The sequence below is a fragment of the Accipiter gentilis genome, chromosome 6 (genome assembly GCF_929443795.1).
Source record: "Accipiter gentilis chromosome 6, bAccGen1.1, whole genome shotgun sequence".
Classification (NCBI taxonomy): domain Eukaryota; kingdom Metazoa; phylum Chordata; class Aves; order Accipitriformes; family Accipitridae; genus Astur; species Astur gentilis.
In genome coordinates, this window is record NC_064885.1 from 6,398,888 (window position 1) to 6,415,694 (window position 16,807).

At 62.3% G+C, this 16,807-nt stretch overlaps 1 protein-coding gene across 1 annotated transcript in view; it reads left to right on the forward strand.

Annotated features, from left to right (window-relative positions):
* The first annotated feature begins 793 nt into the window (after positions 1 to 793).
* Positions 794 to 16,807, forward strand: part of RTN4RL1 (reticulon 4 receptor like 1) — a 30,653-nt gene continuing 14,639 nt past the window's right edge. The window contains exon 1 of the mRNA XM_049803966.1: positions 794 to 1,013. Coding sequence (XP_049659923.1) covers positions 1,001 to 1,013 — 13 coding nt within the window. The 5' untranslated portion in view covers positions 794 to 1,000. The remainder of the gene's footprint in view (positions 1,014 to 16,807) is intronic.

Below are 16,807 nucleotides of genomic sequence, written 5' to 3' on the forward strand. Positions count from 1 at the left end.
AGGAACCCCGGGGGAGGGGGGGGGGGCGGCAGGGACCGTATCGGGGCGGAGGGGACAACGTGGACCCCGACCGGCTGCCGGGACCACGGCGGGCCACCGGCACACCGGGAGGGGCGCTGGGGGCGATAAGAGGCGGAGGGGGGACGATGAGGACGGCGGGTCCCCGGGGAGCGGTAGAGACGGTGCCGGGTAGACGGGACGGCGGCGACAGCCGCGGGGCGGCAGAGCCCCGGTGAGATACCGGGCCACCGAGGCGGGCAGGCGTGACAAGCCGGTCCCGGGTGAACCGCAAAGCCCCGCGGGGGGGTTGTGTGTGTGTGTGTGTGTGTGTTGGGGGGTGGGTGGGCAACGCTGAGCCATCCCCCCCCCCCCCCGGTGGGGCGGAGAGGACCGGGGCGGGGGGGAACGGGGAGCAGCGGCACTTTCACGAACTGTCCACGGGAGGCGGGAGAGGCGGTGGAGGAACGGGAGGAGGGGGGGGGGGGGGGGGGGGGGGGCCCGGCCGGGCTCGCCCAGCCCTGCCCAGCCCTGCCCGCCCCGTCGCTGCCCCGCCCCGCCCTGCCCAGCCCTGCCCGCCGCTGCAGGCAGCGCGGCACCGGCAACCGGGCGCCCCTTTATAGGCTCGGCCCGAGGGGGTGGGGGGCGGCGGCGGCTGCCCCAGCCCCGAGGGGGCGGCTCCCCCCGCTAAAAACCGGCGAGCGGGACCGCGCGGCGGTGCAGAAAGCGCAGCCGGTGCTTCCCCCCCCACTCCCCCCCCCCCCCCACCCCCCAAATCCCCCGGTGTTCCGGGGGTCGGTGCCGCTGAGCGGCTCTGCCCGCCATGCCCCCCCGGGGGCCGTTCGTCCGGGCTCCGGTTCTGCTTTCCCGGTACAGCAGCAGCAGAAGCAGCAGCAGCCACCGCTGCCGCTACCGTTCGCCGCCGCCGCGCCCGCGGCTCTGAGCAACGCCGCCGCCGCCGCCGCCGCCGCCGCCGGGAGACCGCGCCCGCCCCGGTTTCAAGATGCTCCGCCAAGGTGAGCGCCGTACCGGGAGGGCACCGTGTACCGCGGGCACCGGGGCCGCTCCCGAAGTTTGTCACCCCGCCGAAGTTGGGGCCGCGCCACCGGGCGTCCCCGTCTCCCCCCCGCGTTACCGGCACCGCTGCCGCCACCGAGGCTCAGGCAACCCCCCCCCCCTCCTACCGGGGTCCCCGGGGAGAGGCACCGGTGGCGGACGGTGGGAGCGCAGCGCGGCGGGGAGGGGAGGGTGGGACCGGGAGGAACGGAGCGGGGTGGGGGGGGGGCGGCACGGCAGGCGGCGGGTCCCGCAGGACCGGGGACGCGGCGGATCCCGCGGGCACCGGGGTACGGCGGGTCCCGGAGGCAACGGGGCTGCGGCGGGCGCTGGGGGTGGAGAGTCGGTGTTCGTCCCCCCGGGGCGAGGGAAGGGGAAACGGGGCTCACCGGGGGGGGGGTGGTGGTGTTCGGTGGGGAAGTTGGGGCGAGCCGTCCCATTCCGCCCCCCCCCCCCCCCCCGAGGAGATTTCGCTCCGCTGTGACATCACGCTATTTCCATGGCAACCGTCTGGGACATCATAGGGGAGAATTTTGACATCACAGCAAGAGGAGAAGCCGGCCCTCGCCGGGGGGTCCGGGCTGGGGCAGGGAGGGGGGGGGGGGGGGCAGGACCCCCAGTCCTGCTGCGCCTCATCCAGTCCCGGGGAGATGCTGGGGACGGCGGTACTGGGTGGGGGGACCCCCCCGCTGAACCCCCACCCGCTCCCGTCCCGCACCCCGGGGAAGGGGCGACGGGCCCAGCCCTCGCCGCCGCCGCCACCACCACATGCGTTTCTCCGGCGAGGCTCCGGCAGCGGGAGAAGGTGCCAATGCCACGCCTGCAGCCCCCCGTATCGGAGCGCGGACCCCCGGACGGGGCAGAGCCCCCCGCTGCCACTCCGGGAATTCTTTTTGCCATTGGGGGAAATGTCACCTTGCAACTGCGGGGCCTCGCGCTCGGATGTTCCTCTCTCCGGCTCCCGCCTCGGCTTTGTTCGGTGTATTAACCCAACCGGGCTGGTGGTCTTTAGAATAAAGCCCGAGTCCTCAAGAGCAGCCCCGGTTCCCAATCTCGGTGCTGCCGGCTGAAGGAAAAGCATCATTCAGACTGGGAAACCGGGAGCCCGAGGTGGAAGGCAGGCGGCAGGGCTGCCGGCAGGGTTGCATCCCATCAGGGGTAGCCTGTTAAGGTCAAGATGTACAGCTTTCATTTCTGGAGCTAGAAAAACAAAATGCAAATTGAAGAGCCTGTGGGCTAATGCAAAACCTATTCTTAAAGTTTTTGTCTTGTTAAGCAAGGAAATAGAGTGCCAAATAGGCTTTGTTAAGTGGCAGTCTAATTAATAATTTAAAATCTTGTAGCTGTCTTTCATTAGAATTTATCTGTACATCAACCACAAAATCAGTCAAACACACTCATTTATAAGTTAATGCCATTCCTGAATAATTCAACAGGCAGTTAGAGGAGGCCTCCATCCCGCCGACAGGCTCTCCCCTCCCCGTCTCGCCGTGGCCAGGTATCCCTGGGTGGGTGGGTTGGGGGGTCCCGGTCCCCGGCATTTGCCCCAAGCGGGGTGCGGAGGCAACACCCCACGTGGGGAGGGTGAGGGGAGATGGGAAGAGCCGCTGCCGGGACGCGGGGCCGGGACCAAACCCCTCCGTGGGGCTCGAGGGCGGCTGGTTTTACCGAGGGACGTGGCAGCACAAAGCTGCGCTGGTGGGAGGCGGCGCAGGCTGACGGTGGCACTGCCACCGCCTTTGGGCTTAGGGCTGGGGGACACTGCAGGGTTTGGGGGACCTGCAGGCGACGTCCCTGGGGGAAGCAGGTCCGTTTGCCCGCTCACGGAGAGGGGGGGGAACGGCTTCGCACGCGGTGCCACGCGCGTCAAAGGTGTTTGCTGCTGGAGGTTTTTGCGGCAGGACGGGCGGTGGCGTGGCCGGGGCAGCACTGCGATGCCCGCGGACATTTTGGGTCTCCTGAGCCCCATGAGCTCCAGCAGCGGAGTCACTGGGCAGCCCCAGTGGGATTTGGGGCAGATTTTGGACACTGGGACGTTATTATTGGCGTGAGAGCGGGTGACAGCGCAGGGTGCAGCTCCAGCCTGGGCGATGGTGTCGGTGGGGCCGGTGCTGCACCGTGCACCCTGCCGGAGGTGGCCGGAGGCAGGAGCGCAACGCTGGCGATGCAGGAGAAAGAGATTTCCAGGTCAAGGATGACACCAAGGTCATGGGCAGCCACATCCCCGTCCCTGCCATCGCTCAGCCCATCGACGGGGCGTCCAGCCCCCGTCCCTCCCTGCAGGGGAGCAGCCTGCGGGCAGGGTGCGGGCACAGGCTGGGCTGCGGTTCCTGCGCCGGGGAGCCGAGAGCCCAGAAACCTTTCTGCTTATAAAAGTTTAATTTCCTAAAGAGCTGAGAGGAAGCCACAAGCTCTCTGTGCCCAGCGAAGCAAGGGGGGTGGTTGAGGGGGGGGGGGGTGTCAGGATGCGGCCCAGGCTGTCCCTGCAGCAGTGCTGGGGGGGGGGAACGAGGGGGGCTCGGGCAGGCGAGACCTGCTTGGACCTGGAGCCGGAACCGGGACGCGAAGGAGCCGTCGTCGTTCAGTGACCCGCGCTGATGGAGCCCGGCAGGGTCAGAGCTGCGGCCACGCTTGGCTAAATGTTATTCCCACCTTTCGCCTAAAGTGCCGCACCCGGCGCCCTGCGGTCCCATCCGGGGTGCCCAAGGCTGCGGGTGACACTCCAGGTGGCCTCAAAGCGCTGCTCTAAAAAATACCAGTGAACCTGCTGGGGAAACGTAAAAATATGCATTTTCCGGCATGATTTCACACCCGTCTTTCCCTAAGGCACCTGGGGGTGCTGGAGCTGGTGGTGCAGGCCAGAGCTGGGCAGCGAGTCCCTGTGGTTTGCAGGATGAGGCCACGAGTGAGATGATGTTGCCTCGGGCCTGGACAGGAACTCGAGCTGCTGGAAACGGCCGGAGCGCTGATGGGTTTTGGCTCTTGCTGCCAAAACCCTGTTTGGAGGCAAAAACCAGGCAGGGAAGTGTGGGAGCCTGGAGGGACATGGTGGTGGCCAGGTGTAGCCAGAGCCACCCCCTATCGGGGTGTCCCCAGTTCCCGGTGGTCCCCCCGGCCAGCCCCGGAGCAGCGTGGAGGCACTCCCCCTCCTTGCGGAGGAGTGACCCGGGACACGGCCGCTTCAGTCCCACGTCACTGGGGGCAGCCACCCACACCGCTCTGCCCCACATCGGGGCACCCGTGGGTGCCGCCGCTCGCCATCCCCACCCCAGGGAGCTGCTCCAGCCGCCTCCAAAGAGCCAAAAACTCGGGCTTTGTTTGCAAAGTGCAATCCCAGGGCTTAGCCACGTTCGGTATAAACTCTGGTTATTAACGGCAGATTATGTCTTTAAAAGTGCTTTGGTGGAGCAGCAGGCAGCAGCAGGCAGGCGAGGCACCAGCACCTGAGCAACAGTGGCTGTCATTTGGGTTCCCAGCGGGTTGGGATGGGCAAGGTGCCGTCCTGGCCCGGCACCTGCCGAAAGAGGCTGGCGACTGATTTAAGAACGGAGGGAGGCAACAAGTGGGAGGCCGGGAGGCTGCGGGGCAGAGCCGTGGGGCCGGGAGGGAGTGGGACGCTGGTGGGAGTCAGCGAGGAGGAGCCGGGGGGTCCGTGTGCCGACGTGGGCAGGGGGTGCAGGGCACGGCCCTGAGGCAGTGCTGGGATGCAGGAGCACCATTGTCCTCTCCGGCAAGGGTGCTCCTTCCCCGCTATTTTGGGTGACGTTGCCCAAGCCTAAGGGGGATGAGCGGGCTTGGCCCCAGGTCCCTCCGCCAGCAGCGTGGCTGGTGCTGTCCCCGCTCCGGATGTCGACGCCACGTCCCATCTCCCAAATTGAGGAAGCACCGATCCCCCGTACCATCCTTGCGGAACGGCATCACCATGGAAACCCACAGCCCTGCGCCTGCCGCCCGGCAATCGGGAGGGGGGACACTTTTAGGAATATTATTTTTACTGATGACAAATGATAGAGGCTCGGCGCTGATGGAGAAAACGCCTGCGCCCAAGCGCCGGGCATCGCCTGCCCTCCCCAGCAGTCGGTCTTTCTCCTGCCCGTTTTGCCGAGGGCAGGGCACGTGCCGATCGGGCAGCCGTGGCTCTGCCCGCGTGTTAAGCGCGGGCAGCGGCGAGCGGCAGATGCAGGACGGGGAGACGCAGGGGGCAATCTTCTTTGCGCAGATTAGGATTGGGGGGTTATTAAGCAGAAAATGCTCCATTTGGTGTAGAAAGCTCCTTTTCCTCTTTAACAGCACATGTGCCCACCGGCTGCTTGCTTCCCGGCGGTGCTGGCACAGCAACTCAGAGCCGGTACGGCAGCTCGGAGTCAGCCCGGCTTTGGTGAGCAGCTTCTTGTGGTGCTTTTGCCTGGGCTGGTAGTGCCATGAGTGCCCCGGTGACTCCCAGTGCCGAAAGCCGGTTGCACTGGGAGCCGTGTCTCTCCCCACCTCATGGCCGGCAGGATGGGACAGGAGTGGATTTTGGCCCTGGAGGGGTGATGGCAGAATAGGCTGGGGGTCCGCGGTGGTCCATCCCATCCCGATGGTGCCTGGCCATGGGGGAGAGCGTGGCGCTGGAGCCGGAGGGCATCGGAGATGCTCCACGTGCACCCCAAGTCCCAGCATCGCTGTCGCGCAGGGACGCTGCGGCCGTTGTTTACCGGGGAGCAGCAGCAGGAGGGAATTTGGCTGCTGCACTGGCAGGGCTCCTTACGGAGGCAGCCCTGCAAGCGGAGGGGAGGTGCCAGCAGCTCCGCCAGCCCTGTGAGCTTGGGAACTGCTTTTTTTTTTTTTTTTTTTTTGCTTTTTTTTTTTTCCAGCTGTGTTTGCACCAGCGTTTGCACTGGTTTACTCAGGGAAACCCCGGGCCTGCGGCCCACGCTGCCATCCGAGGGGTGCAAAGCACATGAAGAATATCCCGGTGCTTTTTGGCCCTGTGACGAGCCCGCGGTAGCCCCGGGGTGAGCTCTCGTCCGCAAGACCTTTGCCCGGCCAGGCATCAATGAGCATCTGGGCATGGGGATGCACTTGCGTGGGGCAGAGTCCCTCTGAAACCCCGGGTGTGAAGGTAGAGGGGGGAAAAAGGCTGATGGCTGCATCTGCCGCCTGCCCCTGCCAGCTCCTGCTCCCTCCCAGAGCCCCCCTGCCTTCTCGCTGCCTGCAAATTCAGCAGCCCATGGGGTGCTGGATACGGCCACCCCCCGGGCAGCAACACCGGAGCTGGGAGAGGGACCGGGATGATCCTCCCTCGGCAGGGATGTGCCGGGGTGTTTGTGCTAACAAGCCCGGCGTATTATAATTTCAATGGAATTTAAAAAACAAAATAGTCCTCAGACAAACGGCTCCGCAGTGCCTCTGCCAGGGCCTAAGATCTGCTGCTATCTATTTTTTAATAATTGAGGGTAATAAATATGTATTTCTTTCTCCTTTCTCTCCGTACTCCGCAGCTTGTCAGCTCCCTGCGTCTCTTCTCTGATCAGACCCCATCTTTGCCGTGCGGAAAGAGAAAGAAAAAGGAAAAAAAAAAAGGGGAAAAAAAAAATAGTGAGAGGGGAAAAAAAAAAAAAATGATCCTTTAAGCAAAAAGGATTAAAGCCTTGAAAGTAGGTCTGCCCGAGCCGCTCGGCTCTCCCTGCTCCCTGCCAGCCGCAGCCAGGGCAAGGGAGGGCTGTGCCGGGGCAAGAGGAGCATTCCCAGGTGGCTGAATCCGGCCCCGAGGGATGTTTGTGGGTGCAGAGCCTGGCTGGGCAGCGGCAAATCCCCCGGGAGCCAGGCTGCGGCTGGGCAGAGCCATCGGGCAACTTGGCAAACGGTTGTTCGGAGCCAGTTCTGCTTCGGCGGCAAATATTCCCCAGCGCTTTATTCCCTCTGGTTTTCGGATGGAGATGTTGGCCTGAAAATGAGGCGGGGGTGGGTGGGTGGGGGGGGTGATGACAGGGCTGAGCGTGGGCCATGCTATGGGACCCCCCCTGGCCATGGGATGCTGGGGCGGAGGAGGCGCTGGTGTGAAGGAGGCGGCTATTTATAGCTTCCCTCAGCTTTTGTTCCTTTTCCAGTAGAGCTCCTCTCAAAATAGAAACAGCACCGGCTGCGCGGCCGCTCTCGGGGCCCAGCCTGGCTACGGGGGGCACCTCCCAGCCCGGGCTGGGGGGACACCCCCTGCCACAAGATGCCGTCGCGTTGGGTATCCCCCTGTCCTGCATCCCTTCAGATGGGGCTGGCGTGGGATGGGGAGGGGGAGCCACCCTGCTGCAGCCCCCCCTCTGTGCTGGTGATGCCCATCGCGACCCTGGAAAGGGGATGAATGGCTCGGGGGGGGTGGGGGGGGGGAGCAGCTTTTTGGGGGACACGGCACCGGGTGCCCCTGGGGAGAGCGGGTGCAGCCCTTGGGAGCACCCTGGCAGGGTCCGTCCCCGTTTTGCAGCTCAGCTGTTGCCTCTGTTCTTCCCTCCCAGCATCCGACCAACCCCCCCGCCCCCCCATCTCTGATCAATATAGCTGGGAAAAACAAAACAAAACAAAGTAAATATTTAATACGATCCAGGGAGCCACGGTGAGCGCTCCCCCCGTCTGTCTCCTCCGCCAGCCGCTCGCAGCAGCTCCCCGGTCCTAATGAGCCTGAGTGCAGCAGGGATCGATGGCGAAGACAACCTCCGCAGAGGGGTCAGGTCCGCCACGTTCCCCCTCTCCGTGCTGCGCCGGAGCCGAGGCTTGGCCCCCCGTAGCCCCTCAGGGCTGCCTGCCCTCCTCTTCCTCCTCCTGCCCTGCTTTTCCTCTCCTGTGTCCCCTCTGTCCTCTCCAGCTCCCGGGAGGGACGTGGGCTCTGCTGCTCCAGCACAGCCGTCCCTTGTCCCGCTGCCACGTGGGACGCAAGCTGTGTCGGGCATCAGCCGTGGGCTGGGGGCTTCCGCGGGGGTGCGGGATGAGGGGCGTGTAGGGCTGGATCCAACGCAGAAAGCCAGGGTCTGTCCCTGCACTTGGGGAGCAGCTTCCTCGTGGATGGGGATGCGGAGCCGGGGGGGATCCCAGACACCCCCAGAGCTGGTACTGGCTTCCTAACCAGTACCAAGATGTTGGCCCCGCTCGTGGTGTGACCAAACCTGCTGCCTCCTCCTCCTCCTCCTCGGCAGCCTCTTGCCCCCTCGCCTCGGTCCCCACTGGGGACCTGCAACCCCTTGTGGCCCCCAGAGACCCCGAGTGCTGACGCTGTTTGGAAAGTGCCCGTGCCAGGCGGCTGGCAGGCCTGGCCCCGGCAATGCCGATGTGGGACCTGCCTCGTCGCGCTCCGGCTCCGCGTGTTTTCCGAATTTGGATGGTCCCTGTTGCTCCGGTGCCAATGCTGACAGAGGGGCGCTCGTGAACGGGAGCTCCTAAATCGCCTGTTGCCCTGACACAGCCAACCTCCGCTGGACAAAGTCCCTGTTGTGCCCCCCATCCTGCATCGTAGATTTAGGAGGGGGGCTGAGCCGTGACCCCAGCCAGGCGTTCCATCGGATGGACCTGTGCATCACCGCGCGGCCTCATCCTGCCCTGGGCCGTGACTGGTTTCCTAGCGGGATGCAGAGACGACACACTGGATGCAAAACTGAAGAAGAGCATCTGGCTGCGCTTCTCTGCCACCATAGCGCTTTGCAAACTGTTTTTCCGTGGAAAAGTCAATTGTCCTTGGTGGCGCCTGGGATGAGCCCAGGGCTGAATGCGGTCCCTGGGATGGGACAAGAGGAACGGTGGCCCTGCCCGATGCCTCTCGTCCAACCCTGCCAGACCTCCAGCACCGTGAGGCCCCGGCCAGGCTGCGCCTGGGGACGGCGACTGGATTTACAGCTGGAAAACAACCTGGTGCACCCCGAGCACAGAGCGGGGAAGGTCCTTCCCTGGCAGTTTGGGGACTGTCTCATGTCTCCAAGGTGATACTGAGCATCTTCCTGCAGCTTGGGGGGTCTCCAGGCAGGCAGAGGGGTGAAGAGGTGCCGGGGCATTTCTCCCCACGGGAAGTGTGGCAGCAGCGGTGCGAGCCGGGACAGCGGCGTGGGTCCTGCGTCACAGACGCAGGCTTGTGGCAAGGTGCCGAGGAAGTTTTGCAGCAGCATTAGAAAATGTTGACATGTTTTTTGAAACAATTTCAGATCTGATATCTGCGCCAGATTGAGTTTGTAACCAGCTTTATTGTTTAAGCCTGCTGGGATTTCATCAAAGGCGTCTGCTGTTTACCCAGAACCATTTCATTGGAGAAAACAGCAAACAGACCTGCATTTCTATCTGATTTCACTTTTTCCTTTTCCTCCTGAATTTAAGTGCTTGTGAAAAGCATGGCTGATAAGGCAGAGCAATGTGGATAAATCCCGAGGACCGGCTCGGCAGAGGCTCCACCAGCTGCTCCGGGTTTATTAATAGTCCGAAGGCAGTTGCAGGACCGGCTGCCCTAGCTGGGTTTGGGATCTCCATCCCGGCAGGTTGAGCCGGTTCCTGGCTCCTCAGGATGCTGAAGGCCGGGCAGAGGATCCGTGTGGAGCTTTTTTACTGCTTTCAGTGCAACTTGAGATTTAAGTGATGAAGGAGCCGATGTTTGTCCCTCCGCAGGGAGCGGCAGTGACCCGGGTGAGCCATGTGCTCCACAACAAGCCTGGCCAAAGCCAATGCACGCGTGTGAAGCAGAGAAAGGTGAAGGAGAAACCAAACGAGAAAGGAAGGGGCCCGGTGTAAAGCACATTAATCCTCCCTGCATCTTGGTCCCAGGGGGGCTGCAGCAGCTGCATGCCCGGCTCTGACTTCTGCTCATCGCTGACCTTGGAAACACGCTGGAGAGGAGGGTTGGGGGCTCGAGACAGGACCCGAGAGGGTTTTACAAGGAGCTGACCTGGGGGCTGCAGCCCCCCTCTGCCGCTGACTGCTCTGCCCCGGGCGTCCTTCCCACGGCTCCCTTGCCGGTGCTCCTCATGGTCATCCGTCACCAGCATTGTCTTCTCCAGGGTTTGGCATCTTCCCCACTTGGGAATGGCCTAGGTGGCCGTCTTCACCTTCCCTGGCCTTTGGGATGGGGACACGACAGGCTGGGGTCGGCGGAGCGCACCCCACCGCCTTTTCCCGAGCCCCTTCGGCATCTCCCGGCCGCCCCGAGGGCCGGCGCTCCCTGGGTGGGTTGTGCCGGTGGCACCTCGCCGGCACTCCAAGGGCTTGTCTCTTCCATCGATCACACCTGCACGGTGACAATGTAATTTTTATCTCTGGTTGTTTATTTCTAGACAGAACTACTTGTAAATTCCGAGAAGAATATATATCCCCGCGCGTGACAGATCCAGCACACGGCGATTAATCTGCCCTCTTAAGACCTGAATGCAAAAGTGTCCCAATGTCACTCCTGGACAGGGTGTCGAGCCCCAGGGCAGCACTCTGGGGACACGCAGGGACCCGGTGGCAAAGCGTGCCCTGGTCCAGGCGATGCTCCCCTACTACTTATTGCACTCGCTATCAGCTCTGGTGGTCCCTGTCTGATGCTCGCAGCTGCTTTGGCTCTCCTGGCTCAGGCTCCAGCTCCTCTTTTTGGGAGGTTTATGCAAATTTTGGTTTTTTTTTTTTTCTTTGCCTTTTTTTTTTTTTTTTTTTTTTTTTTAATTCCTTGCCGCTGCTGCTCCTCTGTGCCCCAGATAGCAGAAGTGCTGAGGACAGGCGTTTGCGTCAGGTCCTGCGGCACCCGCGTCCCAGCCGGCCACCCGACCAAGGGGAGGAGGGATGCGGCGTGGGGATGTCCTGGGGGGAAAGGGACAGAGAGCAGCTGGCAGAGGCCAAAGACGGAGAGATGAAGGTCCTTTAATGGCCGGTACCTCTGCACTGCGTTAGCGAGGATGGGCACCGGTGCCAGCGGGCGTAGGTCTGTCCCCAGCCCGAGCGTGGATCTGTCCCCAGCGAGGGGCAGAACGGGGCTGAAGGTGTCAATTTGGGCTCTGCAGCAGCCCGCAGCCCCATCGGCAACACCCCCCCCGTGCCATAAAGCCGCTTATTTACAACCTCCTACTTGGGAGCATCTGGGAAGCGAAGCGCGTCATTTCCAGAGAGAGCAAAATGCTGCATATTTCAGTGTCTTTTGAATTTTTTAGGTTTCCCTGAACTGTGCTAATGGGTTGGTGGTGGCGGGGGGGAAGCGAGGGCCCAGCCCAGCTCCCGGCCTGCCTTGCTGCTCCTCTGCGCGGCCATGACTGCATTGCTGCTCTTAAAATATTCAGTGCTGTTGGCCACAATTTCACAGCGGGTCAAAGCGCGCCGAGCCAGCAAGAAGGAGGGAAAGTGTGACAACAAGATTAACCCCGGTCCGGCAGGCCCCCTCCGTGCTCGGCAGGCTGAGCACGATGTGATGCAGCCGCCTCGTCCCGGGGGACGGGCAGCGATGCCGGGGGGGGGGGGTGGGGGTGGGCCGCGGCACCCAAAATGTTTCTGGTGGCCCCATCTTGCTGCGTCCGTGGTGTCATCTCCAAAATGCTGTGAAGGGACAGCGGGAACGTCCCGAGTCCTGGTGGGAGGACTGAGCATCCGCTGGGCTCCAGCATCTCCCCCAGGCAGGGGATGCCCCTCTCCTTGCTCCAAGCTGCTGCAAAGCCAGAGTCGTGCCGGGCGCCTTGTCGAGCGTCCTCAGCGCTTCTGCACCCCAAGACTTTGTGGTTCCCAAGCTCCTTGCGCAACCATCAGTTAGTGCTAATGATGGAGCAGCAGATTTACGATGCAAAAGAGCAGACGCTTGAACCTAGAGGGGATTGTGGATGGGGATTTAATAATCCTGCCATCGGCCTGGAGTTTGCTCTGCATTTTCTAGCTTGTCTGCCAGGCTTTTCTAAGAAAACTTCTGTGGCTGGGGGGAAAAAAAATGAAGCAAAGCAGGTGGTCTGTGCCACTCATGCAAGGCAGGATGGTAGGAGGCGTCTGTGTACCGGCGTGGAGCCCAGGGTAGATGGGGGATGCTGCGACGGGCAGAAGTGTCCGTGCCAGGCTCAGCTCCGGCAGCTACGTGGTGTCCGGAGGCTGGAGACCCTCCAGCAACCGCCCCTCGCATGGGCTGCGTGCCCTGGAGCTGGGCTACGGCTGCATGGCCAGCTTGGCCGAGGCTTGGTCTTGTGTCTCCTGCACCTTTCTTGGCTTCTCGGTCCCGTGCCGTAACTTCAGAGCTCATCGACAGCGGCAGGGATGATCTGCAAAGCCCTTTTCCTTGCCTGCAAGCATGGCATCGTCTGCAGGCAGTGCTGCGGCTGATGGATGCTCTCCTGGGGTTTTAAGGATGCTGTGGTTGAGTTACTGGGGTGTCCTCGGGGGTCGGGGTCAGCCCCCAGCACCCCACCAACCTCCGCGAACAAGAGGCAGCTGCCGGGTTGGGGGCTCTGGCAAGGAGCTGCCGGCACGATGACCATCGCCCATCGCGGGTGGCCACCTCCAGCCCAAAGGCAACCAGCCCCGTGGTGGCACTGCCCTGTCCCTGAGCACGCCCACTCGGCCCCAAAATCTCCCTCCCCAAGCGTGCACGGGCATGTTGGTGTCTCTGCTGCGGTCGGGGGCCGGACCGGCCGTCTCCCCACGAGCCAGCCCCAGGGGTGCCCTCCCGCACCCTGCGCGGGTGACGAGCCAGGCTCTTCTCCCTAATTCTGCTTGATCCCTCTTAAAGCACCAGCAGATGTTCTCATTATCCATTTAAACATATAATCCTCCCCCGAATCCTGCTAAGCTCCTGGCCTCCCCGATACCTCGTGGCAGTGCGTTCCACAGGTTAATTATGCATTTTTAATTAATCACCAAGCGGTGAGTGACCCATGAATAAGGGACACGAAGCTCCAGCAGCTGGGAATAGTCGGCAAACCATCCCCAGGCGGAGCCGCGCCGGTGTCACGCTCTCCCTGAATAACAAACCCGGCTCTAAAAATTCCTCGTTTGTGGATCTGACGTGACCGGAGGGTGGGACAGAACTGTGCCCCACACAGATGGGACCCCCTAGCACCCCACGTCCACCACCAAACGAGGAGGAACCGTGTCCCTGCTGGAGCTGTCTGGGTCCCACCTGGGAGCGATGGAGCAAGTGTGGAGGGGAGGAGGAGCGAGGCAGAGAGGGAAAAAAAAAATCACATGTTGTTTTTAAAAGGCATTTTTGAGTGAATGCTGAATAGGGTTTGGGAAAATTGCCTTAAAGGCCTGTTCTCTGCAGGGACGGAGCTTTTCATGGAGCACGAGTATTTTGAAACTTAATTGCACATTTGCACGGGCTAGTGTTTTTATTTCTCTCAGGTCTCCGAGGTGGTCTTTGAAGATTGCTGTCTCTCTGTAATGGTTTTCTTTATCTCAAATAAATTCCGCACACCTGCGAGGTGGAGCTGCTTGAAAGAAATGATGTCGAAATTGGCTCTCGATTTAATAAATCTGCAAATGGAGCTGGGATGCAGAGAGGCGAGGTGGCTGGTGGGGCTGGCTGCGCGTCCTCCCCGCTCCCCACCTCTCCTCTCCCTTTCCCTCTCCTTCCCCCTCCATCAGCTCGCTTTCAGCCTCTCCACGGGCCGGGACAAGCGATGCGGGTCCAGATGCCGCCTTTCTCCCCTGGCAGCCGCTGCCGGCACGTCCGAGGGGGCTTCGGCTGACCACCCTGCGGTGCAGACCCCTCTGACGCCCACCCGGCCACCTCCTCCGGCAACGCGTTCCCCTGGCACAAACCAGCCCGTGCTTCCGAAACCGGTGGCAAAAGCTGCCGTCGAGCGTTCCATTTTGGAAGCAGAGCAAAGCACCGGAGAAACGCCTGCGGCACAGTTCAGCGGTGCCGGCTGTGCCGCTGCAGCAGGCAGAAACAAATCCCCAGGCGGCCGGGGCAGCGTGTGCCGGGCAGCCCCGGCTGTCAGGCGGAGAGGAATGGGCGGCCGTGGGAGTACACAGACAGGTTAATGGCAGCTGTGGATGCTGCACAATTGGATTTCGCCTCCTTGTTTCTTAAGGAATCAGCGTCTCTCCCTTGCTCAGAAGTCTGGCGGTCCCACTCCTCTCCCTGGGAGCCTCGGTGGAAAAGCACCCGTGGAAAGCACCCAAAAGGGCATTTAAAACCCTCCCTCCCCCTTGCTGGGCTCCCCAGACACGAGGTTACCCGCAGAGGCCGTGCCACCTTCTGCACAAACTCCGGCTGCTCGCGCTCGCTCCGCTTCAGGCGAGCAAGATGCCGGGTGATTTTATTGCATTGCTGGATTTTGTTCCACTCTGTTATTCGCCACGATTGAATTTGCTGCTGCGGAGGCAGGAGCCGTCCCAGCCAGAGCTCCTGTGCCGCCCTCACCGAGCCGGTGGGACAGCGACCTTGTCTCGGTTATCTCGCTTAGCCCTTGGCTGGATAATTCGGTGCCGGCGTGGGAGCCGGGTGTTCGTCTTCCTCCTGCTGAGCAGCCCGGCGTGGTCCGTCTCCCTTGCCTGAGCCAAATCCTCACTCTGCTCCACTTTTCATCGTTGACCTTGTAAATGCTTTCAGGGAAAGCATGCGCCTTCCCAGCTCCCTCTCTCTCTTTCTCACCCGATATGTCCCTCCGTCCTCATCTCTCTGAGTAGCTGTCGAAGTTCTGATGCCGTGCACATCGCCACGGTGCCTGAACCCCTGGGCAGAGCAGAAACGCGTGTCCCCGTTACGCAAAGCCTCCCCAAGTTTTAGTCATGCTCGCCGGTTCACAGTGTCGGTTGGGAAATGGCACTTCATCTTTCCCTTTCCCTCCTTCTCGGACTTACATAAAAAACACCTTGGACTCTCCTGAAATGGCGGTTTCTTGGCCCGTTTTCTCTTTGTGATGGAAGTTGTGCGGTGGCAGGGCTGGGAGCATCCCACCTTTCAGTGCGAGTGCTCTTTAATCAGTGCAAACCCATGCAGTGGCACCGATGCCCCTGCTCCCCCCCCACCGGCATCGTGGCTGGACCAGACCCGGGACTGCATCTTCATCGCACCCCCAGCGCTTAACGGAGACACGGAGCCATTCCCGGTGTATTAGGAAACACAGCTGGGAGCTCCGTGAGCAGCCGGGGGGCAGAGCCGGCCGGGAAGGCTGCCAAAGCCTCGCTCTCTCCGTATCGACAGCGACGGCTCTTCTCCCCCACCGCCTGTGCCATCACCTCTGCCCCGTGATTGAATTAGGAGGCTGTAACCCATCTCCCTCCCGGCCCCGGTCCCCGCCGCGCCGGGCTCAGATGCTGAACTTGAGAGCCATAATTTAATAAGTCTCAGGCAGACAGCGCGCTTGGATAGCCGTCGGGATCTCTCGCCTCCTCCCTGCCCAGCGATGCGCTGATTTACGCTCCCAGGTGACAGCCGGGATTTTGCCCGGGATTTTTGGTCTGCCGGGAAGCATTGCTCTTTTCCCAAAGCGGGAAGCTCGTGGGGTGAGCCGGGAGCGGGAGCAGGACCGTACAGGCTGCGGTCGGTGCGTGTTCACCTGCGCGACCCTTCGTTAGGCTGGCCCTTCGTTAGGCTGACCCTTCGTTAGGCTGGCCCTTCGTTTGGGGGAGGGAGAAGCGACGGAGAGCGGAGGGACCCCATGTCCTTACGGCAGCAGCTGCTCTTGGGCTTCCTGGGCGCAACGAGTTAAAAGTTGCAATTAGTAAAGTGCTGACTATGGGAAGGTGGGGTGGGAAGAGAGCAGCGCTAAATGAAACCTGAAAGGTTATTCCAATAAGTGGCAGCATGGTTTCCAGCTGTGCTTGCTTTCCTGGGAGCTGGGGGACGAGGGTTGGGATCCAGGGAAGGGCGAGAGATGCCAGGCGGGATGAGGGATGTTGCTTGAGGATGCTCAGATGCCGGCAACGCCTGCAGCACAGAGGGGCTGCTCTGTGCCCTCGCCGGGAGGGCGTCAGCGTGAGAAAATTTGGCAGGGGTTTCTTTGTAAGTGCTCCCAGAGGAAGCCCGTTGGAGGCCAGCAGAAGCTCAGCACTTACTGGAGTGAAAAATATGGCAGGGGAATCAAAGCGGGAGGGGGACAGACCACGGCGCCCTAAGGATGCTCACACCAGTGCCAAGCCAGGAGCGTGGTGGGGTGGGTGCTGCCCGTTCTGCGGCCTCGGTGGCTTCTCCACGAGGGTCGAATGCTGCCACAGGCATGGAGCCCGGTGCCCCCCGCATTTGCGTGGGGAGGGTTTTGGGGAGCGGTGTAAGCCACGCTGCTTTTGGCAGGGGATCCTTGTAGCGTGGCGAGTTGGCCGTCAGCCGCAGCGGGGGGCTGCAGGGGGGAGCGGAGCTGGGAGCCAGGCTGGAGAGGAGCTGGGCAGGGTGGAGGTTCCCGGGAAAGGTGTTTTTTTCTTCCAGTTGAGCAGGCAAGAGCCCAGGCAAGCGGAGGCAGCCAGTGGTGGCCTCTCCCTGCCAGACGTAGCTGTTCCAGCTCTCCGCTGGTGCGACACCACGGTGCTATTATTAGACTCCAGTAGGTCTCGGTGGGTAGCTGTGAACTCCCCGATGCTCCCAGCAGCTTGGCAGATACCAGGGCAGAGCGGGATCTGCTGGCACTGGTGGGGATGAGAGGCCCCGGCAAGCTCAGAGGGGGTGTGGGTGGCAGAGCCCCCCCCGGCTTGGGGGCACGGGGAGCCATGCACCGCAGCCTGGGCTGGAGCTGGAGCAGCAAAAGGCAATTAGTTGTCTAACGAGAGGTTTGGCTGATGAGGAGGGCACGGAGCCCCTGGGAACACTCGGGGGGTCGGTCGGTGGTGGCGGGGAGAGATGCTGCCCCAGCAGAAATGG